Below are 17,740 nucleotides of genomic sequence, written 5' to 3'. Positions count from 1 at the left end.
CACTTGCACCCTAAACCTCTAACCAACACTGTTAAACAGAAATACTTACCTGCCCTTCCACCATACCACAACACCAGAAGTGCAAATTTCAAACTCCTGATAGTTGGGATTTTGAAATTCACGCTTCTGGTCTTTCAGTAGTTTGGGTTTTCAGCTGTATGGTCTCGAAAGTTTGAAATTCTATGGGTCTACTTTGAAATCACAACTTTTTATAATGCTGAAGACCAGAAGATCAAGTGTGTGTGTGTGTGTGTGTGTGTGTGTGTGTGTGTGTGTGTGTGTGTGTGTGTGTGTGTGTGTTTTCTGGTACACCTTGACCCTGAATAGGGTAAAACAAGCATCAGAAAATAAATGAATGAATGAATGAATGAATGAATGAATGAATAATATCAGTAAGTGAGGTGTACCTTTTAACCACTTTGCATAAGGATCCCAGAGAAAAACAAAAATAATGGGGGGACAAAGGCCCCAAATCATGGGCAGCTTTTATAAACTTAAGAGAGTTTAATAGGTTTTGGATTTGGATCGACACAGATTTTCTGAAGGGTATGAAGTTTGAAATTCAAATGCCTGTCATTATTTAGTAACTTCAGTCCTCAATCATTTGCCAGAAAACCACAATTTTTATGAGAAACAGTCCAAATATATAAGGCAAAGATCTGGACATTCTGCAAAATTCTGAACAGTTGAGGTGTGAATTGAAGACATAAACCTTTGTCAGATGGAAAGACACATTCCTTTGACAATTTGTTTGTGAAAATATTTAACTTGTAGGTTATACCCCCAAATATGGCTCAATGGTACCATTTATTTTATTTTTACTTGTTTTTTATTTGTTTGTTTTGTTTTTGGCAGGATTTTTATTCTCACGTTGGCTGAGCTGCAATCCTAGCCATGTTTCTGCCACTATCTTGCATTCTTCAGCTTCTTAATAGGGGTTCTGTGTAGTAACTCCATCAGCTCCAGTGCTGCTTTTACACCTGCATGCAACTCATAGCCTCAGGGCAACCTGAAGATCCCAACATGTGTTTAATAGGTTAGTGAGTCACAAGGTTGGGATTCAAATTTTAAGTTGTTGAAATAATTACTGTAGGTAAAAACAAGGTTACCTGACAAGCAAAGCACCAAAAAAAAAAAAAAAAATATCATGTAGTGGTGTAAAAAAGGTGTGAGGAGGTGCAATAAATCTCACCAAAAATTCCACAGACTGTCCTTTTCTTATGATAAAGCCAGTAAAAAAAGAAAAAGAGAGACTTAAGCGCCGCTGGTATAATGCAGACCTTTCTTCTTGCGCACCTTACGCATCCCTTAATCATGCTATATGTACCATACATTAGTATGAAAATTAACAAGGCACACAATATAAATAATCTTACTCGTTTCAAAATAGTTAAATAAAGCATGCTGTAAATAAAAAGGACTACACAAAAATATGAAAGCACATACATTATGAAAACAAAACACACAAAAATGTTATAAACTTGGGGCAATTAAATGTATAATATAAACAAAAAATAAATTATTAAAATACATAATATAAAACATATATAATAAATCTATAAGTGGTTTAAGTTTGAAGTGGTTAGAATCATTTTTCTTATTTCATGGGTCATAAAATGTTTTAAAGCTAAGAAGCCCATTTGTGAAGTTTGTGCCATTTGTTCTCTAATTGTTTTTATATAGCACTAGGCAAATTTTAAGCATTTGTGTTCTTCCTAGTACTACAACAGCAAGAAAAAACTCTGTCTTAACGTTAATCCTTATATTTATATCACTTATGTAGGTAATTGCATAGCATATCCCTTAACATGTCTTTATTCTCAACATGGCTGTGCCGAATAAATATTTTGCGTATTTCATTGGCATTGATACAGGTTGGCACATTGTTAGTTTTGACAGCTACATATCAAACGACAAAGTTCCTATCCTTTTCATAACCTTAATATGTCTCTTCATATATTGTCTCATTGGGGACTAAGAGTGCAATGCTAGCATTAGCTTATTTTATCATTTTTCTTTGTTCATTCTTCAAACAGTACTCTTGTGTATTCTTTCTGTTTTTGACCTTGAGTAGGTTCTTTATATCTATTAAATTAATTTCCTAATAAGGGTTTTTATAACATTCTATTGGTCTTGATAATCTCCTCCTTCCAGTATTCTGTTCTTTATCTTACTTGTTTATCAGTTCTTTTTTAATTATGGGAATTTTGTTTCCTACAGTCTTTTTAATTCTTTTATGTTTTAACCCATCAGTTCCATTTTCAGTGAGTAGTCTGTTTATCGTCAATCTATTCATTAGTACTCTTCTTTATAGCTTTACTTTGGTTCTATATCTGTGAATATGTGTCTGTTTTGGAAGTTGTTTTTTTTCTGTGTATCTTTTTAAAACAATTTTTTATTTTATAACTCTGTTTACTTTATTGGTGGTTCAAGTTATCAATTTTGTAAAAGAGTGTTGTTTTTCTGCTATTAAAAATAAAAAGTGTCCTTCAAGTCTCTGCCAGTGTTGCATCTTATGTAATCCACAATCCAAAAAATACAGTACATGTGTCTAAATCTAACACTATTCCATTAAACAATTTGTATCAAAACATACAATACAGCGACAGTAAACAGCATCATTTACACAAAAATTAGTGGTAATCAAACAAGGGGAATAAATATTTAGTAAAGCGTGTGTCCAAAGTATTATTGTGGTTTATAAAAAATACTTATTGTGTTATTCATGCATTGTTCTCATTGTTGAAATTGTGTCTCAAAATGGTTTCATCTTGTCTCTATGTAATATGCCATTAAAAAAATAGAGGCAACATCTGTTTCAATATGTACATAATTTGAGGCATCCTGCAAATATACTGTTGGTCATAAGGTTACAATTGATCTACCACACTGATTTTTAGGAATTCTGTAACATCAATAACATTTGTATAAACTAAGTAATGGTCCCTTAACAGATGGCATTCCTAATATCAAGATCGTGTGGCCTGGAATTGGTCCTGCCGTAGATGTCAAAACATTGTTTAGTGTATCCTGTTTTATTACAAAGGTCTGCGTCAAGATAAGCTTCCTTTATTGCACTGTCCAAGTGGGAAAATTAGTAGTTTTATGATAGTTTTGTTAAATATAATGTTATACATCTGGGATGTCTATAGTTTTACATCTCTATTGAGGATATAATGGCTTTTAAAGGATATCTCTCTAAAATACATCACATATCCTTTTATGAGTGGGCGTTCTAATCAATATCTCAGTAACAAATTGATTATATTCCCTTATGTAAACATATTGTTATAATCCAGTTTATATTACAATATGCCTTCTCATGTTGATGTAATTATTTAACATTCCATGGTAAATTATTATTATTGTAATAACAAACAGGATTTTTTTAAGCTGTTATTTCAATTATGTCAATATTATTTGATAAACTTATACAAACTCTAATATTTTGCAAAAATTATTCTTAAAGGATAGTGAAACAAAGTATAAAATGTGGTATATTAATATCTTAATTGAATAAATTACATTCGGTGACTAAGAAATGTAAGGCTGTGTCATAAAACAGTCATGTTTAAACAAAATTTCTAATGTTAACCAAGATGTCACAAAACAATGAAGAAAAAGAAAATAAAGGGGATACAGATACAAATTTCAAAGTTTGGTGAACATAAAATTGACATTAAAACACATAGTTATTTACAAAGACTAAGGATAGGATATAACAAAAACCACATAATCAATCATGATGTGAAGTACCATACTGAGAATAATCCTGACTGGAATAGCACGCTGTCACAGGTAAAGAGGATATACATAGCACACCATGTCCTCTATAAATTATGTAAAAGCCATACACACTCTCCTATTTGAAAATGCACTTATAAAGAGCATAGGTTAGTACATAGTTATGCTCTCCCTGAAGTGTAGCAAAACAGAGATATATACAGAAACCTCTATATTTATTTTGTTCTGATGTGACAACCATTTTACACCTACTGAGGGGTTTATTTACAAAGTGCATAAAAACAGAGATAATCCCATTTAAACACCCAAACACTTAGTTTTTGAGAAATTCATCTGACATAAACAACCAACACAGTTATTTCGTTACCATTCTTAACACTGAATGATGTCATTATGACCATCAATAAATATAATTTTTGATATCATGTTATTTGACGCCAAGTGTGATTTTCTGATGACATTCTTGTAACGATGTTATGGGATGACATTATTTATTATATGACAATAACAGAGACAAATACAAATGTAGTAAACAGTAAGGCCTTGAGCTAATGTGCTTGTTAATGGCATGTTGAGCAACACCTTTACCAATTATGTGTTTAGAACAATGTTCAGACAATTATGTGATTACAATTGCAGTAGACCGGAAAACTAAGTGTGAATTTAATCATTGACGATGTGTACAAACTAACAGTTGGTATTATGGAAGACAGATTTGTATTTAATCATGCTTTATAATTACACTCCAAACATCCTTTACTTAGACTTGTTCTGTTTAAACATTTTGTATTTCAATGATAATGTACGGAAGACATGCAGATGGCATTAGCTGTTACTCATTTAGGAAACTTAATTGAACTGCACTTACTGACATTTGAATTGGATATTCAGAGACATCTCTAAAAACAGCATGTTAATGGACAAATGAGAACTCTTCTAGATCTAAATACCAAGACATTACCTTTAGTAAACAGAAATGTGATACAAAATAATTCCTATAGACAGGCCAGTAACCAAAGCAAGTGTTCATGGCACTAGATTGAGATGATAAAGTGCACGGTAAAGGAGATAAGATGATATATATGTGAAAATAATAATGATCCTCAAAATCAAATACAAGAAAATAAGTAAACAGACATAAAATTATGAATTATATATAGAAGGCAATATGTCAACCTATAGGAGACAAGATGGATGAACCTTAATGGGATGACCTAGTTGGAGACTTTAACTATATGCCTAGACCATAGTTAACAAACTAAAAATAATAAAGTGTTTAAAGTTATTATAGGAGACAATTGAAAAAACAAGGTGAGGGAAATTTAAATAACTGGTAATGTTAATAAAACATTAAATTATAGGCTTTATGTTGGTAACATGCGAACACATAAATATGATAGGAGAACAAGGATAATGTTTTTTGAAAAACATCACACATTATAATGTTCTAAGACGAGAGATTTTAGTAAGCGCCTCAATGTTGGTAAAACCACTGAAATGTTAGTGCAACCAAAGAACATTTTGGCATAATTGTATTAAGAAATATGTTCTAGATGTGCTATAAACGTAATAACTTAAACACAAGAGACACATTATATGTTCAAAGGACAGATAATTGTTTTAAATTCAAGAAGTAACAGACTTTAACAAGATTGAAATTTATAACAGAACATTATGTACAAATGATAACATATTTTAAACAAATGGATTTCACATTGTTTAAAATTAATTTTCATGCTCAAGACTGATCTATGATTCAAAAGGTTTTCTAATACAATGTTATACACACCACTGAATATTATTATTAATATTATTTAAGCGCTACCTATTGTTTTTTTATATGCTTTTCCTATATATTATACAATTTGTGTTTTTTACTCATGAGCTTATTTATGTGTGTGTTTTCACAAGTCTTTTGTTTGTGTTTTGAAATAATTACTGTGACAATTGTACCCATTCTGATTAGTATATTCTGAGCTTTTTTTTTTTACTGAAATTGCATTTAGAGAATTAGAATTAGGCATTTGTTTCTTCTACAGCCATGGATTACAGGGAAAAAAGTGACACTGTCAGCCTCTGATATTTTAATCTAAGTCTATATATACCTGAATCAGATCAGCCTACCACCCGTACAACTTCTGTCACTCTTCTAGACCTGCAAGCCCCAGGCTTAATGCTTAGTCAAACTACTGAAATCAGTAGAGTGGCTCAGTTTCCATTACATAAAATTATACAATATGCAAGTCTATTGGACCAAGAGGCTGTTACCACCTTATCAGTACTCAGCCTAGGCCTTCACTCCTATTTCAAGAAGGGGCAGGCCAGTCATAATATGGGTGAATTTATGAATGCCCATCCAGTTATTTAGCTTCTTTTGAAATAAGACAGTGAAACACACGACTTAATTTAGACAGGATATTTGTTCCAGAGAAAGGAAAGTGCGGCATGACAAAATCACTCTCTCCACCTTGTTATGTTTATTTGTTTAAGTGGATTTAGGTCTCTGGTCCTAGTATTTGTTGAACTGTCATATTTATGAAGGATCCCTTGTGGCCCGATAAGTGAGGCACATATCCTCCCTAAGGAGTCTATAGCATATGAATACAGGGATAGAGCTTCTAGTGTCTCATGGTAGCTCAGTTTTTTTAAACACTTGATCTTTTTAGTTAAGAATCGCTGGGGTCTTTCCAGTTGCTGTATGTGTCCAGTGATATACATCCAAAAGGGGGCACTGTATTCTTTATTAGGCCTAATCAGTGCAGAATACAAGAGGATAAGGACTTCTTTTGATCTTGAATATACACCTTTTGTAATGAGTTTGTCAAGGCAAAAGGACTTCCTAACCACTGATGCAACATGATTGTCAAATGAACTATCCATCCATGTTCCAAGATCTCTCATTTTATTTATTTATTAATTTTATTTGATGTTTGTTGACCGAGATAGTCTGACTGGGCATAGAAACCATTTTCAGTGAAGGCCCAGGGAGAAAGTCCCAGTAAATACAAGTAACAAAAGACATAGGTTGTCATCTTATTCAGTAGTAACATAAACAAAAGAACAGAATTTATACATAATACATATACAAAGTTATGCATAAAAAGGCATATATAAAGGAGCATAAGTAGTACATAAAATAGTAGGAAAAAGTTTTGTTTTGTGTGTTATATAATCATGAATTTATATACATGTGACTATGTCACTATTTCTAGTATGCAAAAAACTGTACATGGTGTAGGTGAGGAGTTTGGGTACAATGAAGTAATTAGTGTGACAGTGAAAAGATTGGACACAATATATGGAGAGAGAAAGTAAGGTGATATTTGTGATGAGTTTATAGGTGAGATAAGATAGAAATATATCAAGCAGACAGAAAACATCTACAGAGGAAGATAGACAAGTAAGTAAAACCAACACAGCTGGATCTCAGCCAGGAGTTAGACAAGAGGTAATGATAGTCAACCAAGACAAGAGCAGAGCCAAGAATTAGACAGATGGGACTTTAGCAGTATTTTGAGCAGTGAGTGATTGGCAGTGGTTAGGATGGGCTGCGGGGGAGGGTTATGTTCCAAGTCATGGAGATTTGATTAGAGTGTGTCTCCAAAATGATTGTTAGTTTTTGTGACTTGTAATAGAAGTTTATTAGAAGATCTTAAGTGTCTTCTATTAGACTGAGGCTGAAGCAGATTACGGAGTGCTGGACACTTGTCAGGCTGGTATATTACACCATGGGCCATTGTAAGTTGGGTGAAAGGTAATCAGGTAACTCAAGCCATTTTAGTTGGCACTGCAGTGATGGGATCTATATGGTGAGCTGGTAGCAGATCTGGCAATCTTATGGTAACAAGCATCTAGTTTTATTAAATCTGTTTTCTTCAGATTGGTGAAGATAGGAGAGGCATAAAGAAGAGCAGACAGTAGATGATTTCTGGTAATAGCTTGCCTTGTGGAGCTGGTAAGGCAAGGTTTAATTCTATAAAGTGAACCTAGTTTAATATGGACTTTTTTATCATAAGACACAAGTGTTTGTCAAATCTGATGTTATTATCGATTGTGACCCCCAGTAGCGTAGTGTGTGATACAGGTCAAATCTTGGAATTGTTAGAAATATATATCTGAAAAGGGGAATGCAGATCTGAAGTTTTGTTACTTGAAAAAAAATCATAAATTTAGTTTTGTTGGGATTCAGAATTAACTGAGAGTCAGACAGCCAAGATTCTACCTCTGTGAAGGAAAGTTGGGTTATTTCTAGGAGTTTAAAGAGTGAGAGGGCAGAATAGATGAACATGGAATCATCTGCATACTGGAAAATTGTAGCTAGGTGAGTGGTAATTTGGAGCCTGTTGATGAAAATGTGAAATAGGAGTGGACCCAAGATAGAACCTTGTGGAACACCTAATGGAACAGGTAACAGAGAGGATAAATCACATTGCCATTTTGTAACTTGTCTGCCAGATAGGTAAGCATAGAACCATGTGAGGGATGTATAGCTTAAATTAAGAGATGACAGTTTATTAAGAAGCTTTTGGTGGGAGACAGTATCAATTGCTTAGGACAGGTCTAGGAATATGGAGGAGATTAGATAACAGTCATTTCTGTATTGGTTGATGGTGTTTATGAAGATTAGGAGAGCTGTAGTGGTACTGTGGTGGGGTCAGAAGCCATGTTGGGAATTAGTTAGAAGGTTATTTGATAGCAAATAGTTCAGGAATTGGGAATGGATGCATTTTTCTAAGATTTTTGATAGTGGAGATAAGATTGCTATTGGCCTAAAATTTGAAAGTTCTGTATATGCCTCTCCTTTATGAAGTGGTGTGATGTAAGCTATTTTTCAGATTTTGGGAACATACTGTTCAATTATGGAGTGATTGATCAAAATGGAGACTGGATAGAAGACAGCGTCAGCAGGTATCTTGAGGTATTCAGAAGGTAAATTATAAGCAGTGAGAGAAGTAGGTCTAAGTTTGTTGAGTGATTTCTTTATGATGCTGGTTTGTAGAGAACTGAAAAAGGCATTGGATGGGTCTTTTGTAGTTTTAGGAATGGTTATGGGTGAGTCATTGTTAGTGTTGGTCAAAGGTAATATGGAGCTAGTGAAATATGTAGTAAGTTTAATGGCTATACTGTCTCTGTTGTTAGTAGTGGTAGGTGTTGGGGTTATGGATTGACCTTGCTTTATGGTACCCCAAATTTTTGGGGGGTTGTTTTATATTTGTGTTGCGTTGCAATGTCATAGTATTTTTTGTCATTTTTAACTTGTCTCTTGGTTTTATTTCTTAGTTGCCAGTAATTATCTAGAATGGCTTGATTTTTGTTGGTCTGGTAGTGTGCCCAAGCTTTATCTCCAGCTTTAAGTAATAGCTTAGTTTCCTTCATTGGCCAGGGAGCATAGTTTGTGTTAATTCTAATGGTTCTAGGTGGTGCTTGACTGTTGAGTATGTCTAAAAATGTATTATTAAAGTACGACACCGCATTATCTAGTGGGAGTGATATTAGTGGGGTCCAGTCACATTGCTTTATGGTTGATACAAATGTTTGAGGTGAGAAAAATTTTTGAAGTGGATTATTGTTTATACTATAAGATGGAGGGAGAGACTGCATATCGAATGTGACGTATATTACAGTTTTTGACATTTTATTTGAGTACTTTTTCGTACATAGATTATTAACAAATGTAAGCTCATGTCAGAGTGCCTGTGTTTTAAAGGGATGCTTAAGGATGATACACAGTTTACAATCATCTGCAGACTTTGTTAATCAAAGAGCCTCATTTGTAATTTGGTGATCAGAGAAGTATATGCTGAATAGCAATGGTCCCAAGACAGATCCCCAAGGAACTCCACTGGTCACTTTCATGTTCTCTAAGGATGCATCCACCACCCTCACTGTGTGGGTTCTGTCCTTCAGCCAATTAGCAATCCATCTAACTATATAGGGATACATTTGAAGTGCATTCAGTTTGTTTATTATGTTGACATGAGGTATGGTATGAAGTACTTCAGCAAAGTCAAGGTACACTGTATGACCAGCATGCCTACTGACCACTGTTTTACTCAGACAAAGAAGTTTAGCAGATTTATCAGAAAGGATCCATCCTTGACAAAGCTGGGGGTCATATCTGGTTTTATTTTTAATATCAGCATTAATCAGACCCATTATGATATATTTCATGATTTTGGATATGAGACTCATTAGACTGATGGGTATGTCATTTTCAGGGTCAGTGGTAGGGCCATGCTTATGAGATGGCATCACAACAGGTACGCCCCATTAATGGGGGACAAAGCCAGTTGCTGAACTCACATTACATAGATTTAGGAGTGGGTCTACCAGTGCTTGTTTAGTGTTGTTTGCTAGGTAGCCAGGTGTATTATTAGGTACCATGGAGTACTAAAGCCAACATGGCTGTGTTGTCATTACTAAGTGATATGCTGCGTTTGTGACTTGGTGAATAGTGAAGACACCATTGTTTGATAACCAAGAGTTGAGAGTGCTTAACTATTTTATTACTATACTACCCTCCCAGTTCTGTGATGGTTAACTACACTGGGTAGGCTGCAAACTCTTCAAAAGCAGTGACAGAGAGCCTGTGGTACGTCAGTGACTAAAATTTAAAAATGGAGTCCTCCAAGTTACAGTAATTCATCAGACCAGTGCATTATTGTGTATCATGACACTGTGGAGCATGTTAACATGAGAATATATCCTCACTTAATGGGGTCTATATCATATTGTCGAATGCTGACAAGTTCAAAGCACAAAACTTTGAACTTGAAACTTTGAAGTCTAACAACGTTGAATATCAAAAAACAAAAACACTCAAAACCCAAAACAAAACAAAACTGCTCTATGCCCCCCACACCCCCCACTACTTAAATATACCAACTCCAAGATTGCACTACAGTGCATTAAAGGAAAATCTTCCCTTCCCGCATTCTATGGTGATCTCTGTTACACATTTTGACATTTGTAGACTTCAAAGTTTCAAGTTTAAAGTTTTGTGCTTCGAACTTGTCAACATTCGACATTATGATATAGACCCAGTTAATGTACCTGAGAAGTTGGATGACATTCTAAATTAAAACCTTTCTAGTAACAGATCATTTGCAGTAATGATGATTCCCTAATTTGATGAGAGACTATGACAAGATACGTCCTGAAATCCTTTATACTAAATGCTTTTACAGCAGTGCACTACCAGGGTATGTTTTCATATCTGGACTAAACCTAAAGATTTTTGTAGCTAGCGCTGCTATATACAATAGAGCAGTCACTTGTCTGGTCTCAGTTATAAAGAATATGCCTATAATACAAACACTATATCTGATTCTGCAGTGTGTTGTGCCAGTCTCTGATGAGTGTCACCTTATTTTTGATTTGTATTGCTTTGCAGATCGTCCAGGGCTGACAAACCGAGACAATATTGATCAGGTCCAAGAGGAAATGGCTGCCATACTCAAAGGCTACATCAATAACACTCGCTCAGCTAGAGACAGTAGGTGAGAAGGCTTACAGCATCTTTAGTAAAAAGCCATAATGAAATGGAAATAAAAATGTAGTAACAGCACCTTGTATCTCTATGAAATATCTGCACTGTAATAATCTGTAACATAAATATTATCATCCTGAAGCAAAGACTGCAATACCTTCCACATATACAGACCTGAGCATGAAAGAACCAAAGGGGGAGGTGTATCCATCTTCATTAAAGACAAATACACCTCAAGACTGGTTAAACAGTACAACTCCATAGAGCTACTCTAAGTCCAACTAACTGTAGGTAAAGCCCCCTTCCATATCATTGTTAGTTATAGGTCCCCCACCATGAACCATGAGAACCACTCTGCCTACCTGGACCTACTTGAGTCACTGACTATACAGCTAAACACTTTGGTCATGGGTAATTTCAGCTATCCTTCCATTGTTTGGGAGAAATATATGAGCACAAATATGTTTGCCCTAAAGTTCCCAGACTTTGTTACTACAAATGCTCTGGAGCAGACTGTACCCTCACAAGGGGCTCAAATGTCCTAGACTTAGTATTCACCAGCATAGGGGGTCTCTGCATTACCCCCTGTGTGTTGCTCTCCCTGGTAAAGTCTAATCATAAATCAGTCTCATTCAAAGTAATGATCATACCTGACCCACCTCAGGAGCAAAAAGGATGAAAGATTTCTTAAAAGCAAACTGTAGCCTCCTAAGTGATGGCAGAAATAGTTTCAAAGCCTCTGCTACTACTGTAAACAATGTATACAGAGGTGTACACAAATGCCCTGTATAAAAACATATACAAATGTATAGACTCGGCTGTACCTGAACGGATTAAAAGAAGGTCCTCACAAAAAAAACAAGCCACCCTGGTGGACATCAAGCAAGAATATGGTCCTTCTGAAATAAATCTGCATGCATTACAAAAACACATTTGTAAGTACCTTTACTTCTTGCTGTCTCTGGTAAAGAGACCTTTGTGCTGTCCTTCTGTAACAAAACATTTAAGCTATTAGTTTTCTTATGAACAAACTTGGGAGTATTACCTATAGCCCTAATGAAGTCTGGGTGGCCTGCTAAAATTGTCCAGGTGGTTTTGATAACATCTTGAAAGGCATCTGCATCTACAGACATGTCTAAAAAACAGACATTAATCCTATCAATGTGACATTTTTCCTTTTCTTTGTGGACAGGCTGACCAATAGGCTGATTTACAATAGGTTGGAAAACAACTCAACATTTTGCTATAATTTTATTAGCAGCTTTTGTTAAAAAAATTTCACTATAATCCCTTTCTAGAAATAATGAAGTAATAAACATAATTAAATTTTAAACCTCACTTCATTGATAATCATCCTGGAGGCCCTAATATACTGGCCTCTTAGGATGTTTTTCTTCATAATGTAGGGGTGGTTGCTATTAAAGTGAAGACAACCATTAGAAAAGTTTTCTTTCCTGTATATATAACTATCAAACTTCTTGTTGTTGACAATCCATTTTAAGGTTAAAGCTAAAAAGTTAACCTTCAAACCTATTCCTCCAGAAATTAACTTTAAAAATTATCTGACCTTGTTAAGATCCTCAAGAAATGAAACACTGTCTTCTGGACTTCCAGCAACAAAGAAAAAAGAGTTGGTCTGCAAATCTCTTTTAGTACCTGACTTTGGTGTTTAGTTCACTATTATACAAAAAATGTGCCTCCCACCTTCCAAGTACCAAATGGGCAAAGGCTGGGGCAACCACAGACCCCAATGCAGCTCCCTTTGTCTGTAGTATTTTTGTTAAATAAGAAAAAAATGTTTTCTAAAAGTAATTATAATAACTAGCAGGACAGTGTAATTTTTATCACCTGCTGCTTAGGTACAGCTTTACCCATTCAACCCTTAAATCATGGGGAATACTTGTGAATCGGGAGCAAACATCTATATTGACCATATAAGCATGTTTCTCTTGATAATTATACTCTTGATTAAACTCTCTTATTTTGTCATAAAATCCCAGGAGTCTTTTACATATGAAGGAAAGTTCTGGACTGAGGGATTAAAAATAGTATACCGGTGTAGTGAAATACTTTCAGTAAGAAAAGGAAGGTCATATTGACAGAACTAATGTCTGTTTTTTAGACATATCTGTAGATGTAGATACCATTCGAGACATTATCAAAACCACCTGGAGAATTTTAGAGGGCGACCCAGACCTTATTGGGGCTATAGGTAATACTCCTAAGTTTGTTCATAAGAAAGCTAACAGCTTAAAAGTTTTGTTACAGAAGGTCAGCACAAAGGTATCTTTACCAGAAACAGGAAGAAGTCAGGGTACTTACAAATGTGGTTTTTGTAATGCATGCAGATTTATTTCAGAAGGACCATCTATTTTATTAGATCACATAAATGAAACTATTACTGTCCCAGGGAGGTTTATCTGTAACTCAGTGGGGTAGTTCATATCAGCATGTGCTTAGGTTGCAATGCCTTCTATGTTGGCATGACAACTAGAAGCCTTGAGAAGAGAATTAATAAACATCAGTATTCCATCAAAACTAAAGATAAGAAAAATACTTTGTATAAGCATTCCATCACTTGTAAGAAATATAAAATGTTCTTATGTTTTCAAACCTGTGCCACCAGACTTAAGAGGACGTGACTTTAAAAACAGAGTAGAGACAAGGGAAGCTGAATGACAAATAAAGTTAAGAGCAGACAAGTATCCAGGTCTAAATTAATGTGTTAATATTGTTTCCTAAAGAACAGAAGGCTAAAGGTTTATAAATTAATGTTCTTGTTCTTCTTTTGTACTTTTCTATGTTGTTGTTTCTGTTGTGTACATATGTACTACTATTTATGAGGTTTTTTAAAAAAGTTCCAACATTTTTAGCATTTAAAGTGTTAACTAAAGAATTTTAATTGAATAATGAATTAGAGTTTTTCATTGGTAGGTTTTTATATAAAAAGTGCTTGAATCTTTTGGTTGAATAGTTTCTGATGAAGTCTTGTTGGATGGAAGCAGTATATTAAACTTCAAACACTAATTCTGTTCTTGGGCTCCTGACTACACATTTTCAGTGGGTTTTGTTTTCTATATTACAGAAAGGGCTGGCACAGACAAATGATTGGTCCCAAACTCACAGACTGAAACTTAATGAAAAAAATGCCTCATTGTCCCCTTTGGCAAAGAAGTACTCCTGCTAATTGTGATATACTTAACACCCCTCTAAGCTCAAACTCAGTGGTGTGAGACTTGGAAAGACAGGTTGATAGCAATCTAAACTTCAATCACTATGTGCCCATAGTGGTAATACATGCATTCTACACCTCATAAATAAGGGCATCAACATCCAAGATCAGGGAGGTCAAATCTCTGCTGTATTTGACCTTTATCAGACCACTAATTAAGTACAATGCTCCCTTATGTATATACCTCACCAGACACCTGCAGCAACTGGAGAAACCACAGAGGTTTCTGACCAAAAGAATCCAGGGCATCCAAAACATGACATACATCTACAGACTAAAAGTCTAATCACTGTACTAAGTATCATACAGGGTGGTGAGAGGCAACCTGTGCCTGGCCTACAGTGCAGTGTCAGACCCTAACCTACTGCAAATGCTGGACATCTGCAAATCAAATGGAACAAAAATAACTTGCTCCAGGGATCTCAACCTAGCCTGTGACATAAACAGAAAATGCTGGAGAGACATATATATTTCCCAGTGACTGCTGCTCCTCTGGAATAGGCTCCCACTGCATGTGAAGCAGTGCTTCTCAATGACCCTATTCAAGTGCCACCTTGACAATAGGATGGGTGATTGTAAATTCACCCCAAGGGTGGCACCTCTGTCCCTCATGGACAGAGGCATTTGGTGCTGATTTCAAAATAGCTCTGGTAGCAATGACCATCTAACTATGCTCAAAAAGGGTACTTACATTTTTACATGGCTGGGCTTGTAAAGGTTCTAGGGCTAATAGCTTAGCAACCTCCTATGAAGCTATGAATCTATGCAGGCCTCCCAACATCTTCTCTCCTATATCCAGTGCTTATGTCATCCTCTATAAGTTGTCCTTTGACCTTGTAAAAGTCAGACTTGTGCCATGACACTTGCATAAAGTACTGAGCTCTGTAGTCTGTGCCCTTAGGTAGGGGGTTCTGTTCTCACTGCAGTCAATTGTTTGTGTGTGTATAGCCAGAAGAGAATAAGTGTGTATTCTACAGTTAGCACTCAAATCCCATGAACTGACAACATTTTGACACTTGCACATGCCTACACATCCATTTCATGCAGGCCTCCCCACATCTTCTCTCCAACATGGACTGCTGATGTCATCTACTATAAGTTGTTCTGCAGCCTTGTAAAAGTCAGACTTGTGCTGTGGTGCTTGCGTAAAGTAATAGGTCTGTCATCTGTGTACTTAGGTAAGGTGTTCTGTTCTCACTGCAGTCAACTGTGTGTGTGTGTGTGTGTGTGTGTGTGTGTGTGTGTGTGTGTGTGTGTGTGTGTGTGTGTGTGTGTGTGTCTAGCCAGAAGAGTATAAGTGTGTACCCTACAGTTACCCCTCCTATCCCATGAATTGATTGTATTTTGATACTTGACCATGCCTACACATCCATTTCATGCAGATCTCCCAGCACCTTCTCTCCAACATGCACTGCTGATGTCATCCTTTATAAGCAGTCTTGCAGCCTTGTAAAAGTCAGACTTGAGCTGTGCCACTTGCCTTAAATACAGAGTTCTGTAGTCTGTGTACTTAGATAGGTAGGGGCTTCTATACTCACCATAGTCAATGTGTGTGTGTGTGTGTGTGTGTGTGTGTGTGTGTGTGTGTGTGTGTGTGTGTGTGTGTGTGTATGTGTGTGTGTATGTGTGTGCACTTGCTTGACATTACAGAGAGCCTTTTACACCAGCATGTGGGATACTGTTATTACCATATTCTCCTCATCAGACACTACTGATGTCATCAGCTATATCTAATTTATGGTTGTGCACTATTCCCACCAGGGCAGTGTCAGAGACTCTCCTGGAGGTCAAGCAGATGTTATCTCATCCTATGCAATGCAGATTACACTGACATGGCATTCAGTCTATCCACATACATCATGGCATGGTTTTTAGGTCCTGTGTTTTCCTGGTGAGAAACTCCTGTGGTCTCTCCAGCTGCTGCATGTGTCTGGTGAGGTACATGCAAAAGAAAGCATTATACTCTATTAGTGTTCTAATGAGGTTTGAGTACAGTGCTGTAATATAATCCTCATACCTGAATATGATGGCATAACTTATGATTTGGACAACACAGGTTTTCAATACCAGTGTGGACACTCTGTGGTCGAAGTTCAGATTATCTATGTGTGTTCCCAGTGCTTGCATCTCTGGGTTTCAGCATAGTGGTACTGTTGTCAGTGCTGTAATTAGCAGGGAATTCCACTTTGCAGAAGGACAAAATAAAGACACATTTTTGCATTTATTTGTAGAGATTATAAACTAGGATGGTTTAAATAGCTTCTCTGCCCATCCCTCTTCAGATGGAACTGGAAACTATACTGAGTTCTACACCAGTGATTTATACAAACACCTGTATAACTGCATTGACTCAGCTGTACCTGATAGGACCAAAACAAGCTCCTCAAGGAAGAGAAAATCTGCCTGGTGGACAACTGCCATTAACTGGCTTTACAATAAGAGGAAGAAATTGCTATCTAAGACTAAGAGAGATCAAGCCCTAAACTGGAAACACTCCCTCATCAGCTTAAACAAGTGAATAAGACTTCTTGTGAAGTTCTCCAAAGCAAACTACGAATCCAAATTAGCTTTCTCAACTAAAAACAACCATAAGGTGTTCTTTAGTTATATCCATAACCTAAAAGAAAAGGGCCAGATTTGTGATGAGCTGGTAGTTAATGATACCACATATACCGAGCCTGTGGACATAGATAACCTGTTGGCCAACAAGTTCTGTGAAAACTTCACTCCATTGTCCCTGCCACATGTACCCCATGAAATCCTTGCCACCTGTCCCCTATCTTGTATCTCTAAAGAGCAGGTCATTAATGCCATCTCTAAGGCCAGGAACACAGCATCTATGGGACCTGAGAACATCCCAGGCTGCATCCTATGTGGGCTCCAACAAGAATTAGCAACATCACTGGATATTCTTTTCAATCATACTTTAAACACAGGCTTCATCCTGGATGAACAGAAATTGTCCACCATTATTCCCTTGCACAAAGGTGGACCTTCCACTGACCCAAGAAACTATAGAGCTATTAGCCTGACTAGCCTTATCTGCAAGACCATGGAGTGACTCATCATGGACCTTATCAAAAAAAGATATAGGTAATCTCCAAACACTTGACCCTATTCAGTTTGGATTTGTCAAAGGGAGATCATGCCTGTTAAACCTGGTGGACTTATTTGAGATAGTCAATGAGGCCCTGGAAGAGTGGAAATCTGTGCATACAGCCTACCTAGATTTATCCAAGGCATTTGACACTATCCCCTACTCAGGGATCATTGAC

At 36.2% G+C, this 17,740-nt stretch overlaps 1 protein-coding gene across 1 annotated transcript in view; it reads left to right on the top strand.

The window, feature by feature from the left end:
* The window catches only part of LOC122791242 (nuclear receptor subfamily 1 group I member 3-like), a 421,797-nt gene that overhangs the window by 385,972 nt on the left and 18,085 nt on the right, over positions 1-17,740 (top strand). The window contains exon 8 of the mRNA XM_044058907.1: positions 11,138-11,243. Within this exon, the coding sequence (XP_043914842.1) occupies positions 11,138-11,243 (106 nt within the window). The remainder of the gene's footprint in view (positions 1-11,137; positions 11,244-17,740) is intronic.

Source organism: Protopterus annectens, chromosome 17.part0, assembly GCF_019279795.1.
Source record: "Protopterus annectens isolate FY-2018-M chromosome 17.part0, PAN1.0, whole genome shotgun sequence".
NCBI classification, from domain to species: Eukaryota; Metazoa; Chordata; order Ceratodontiformes; family Protopteridae; genus Protopterus; species Protopterus annectens.
This window is presented reverse-complemented; position numbering and strand designations above follow the sequence as displayed.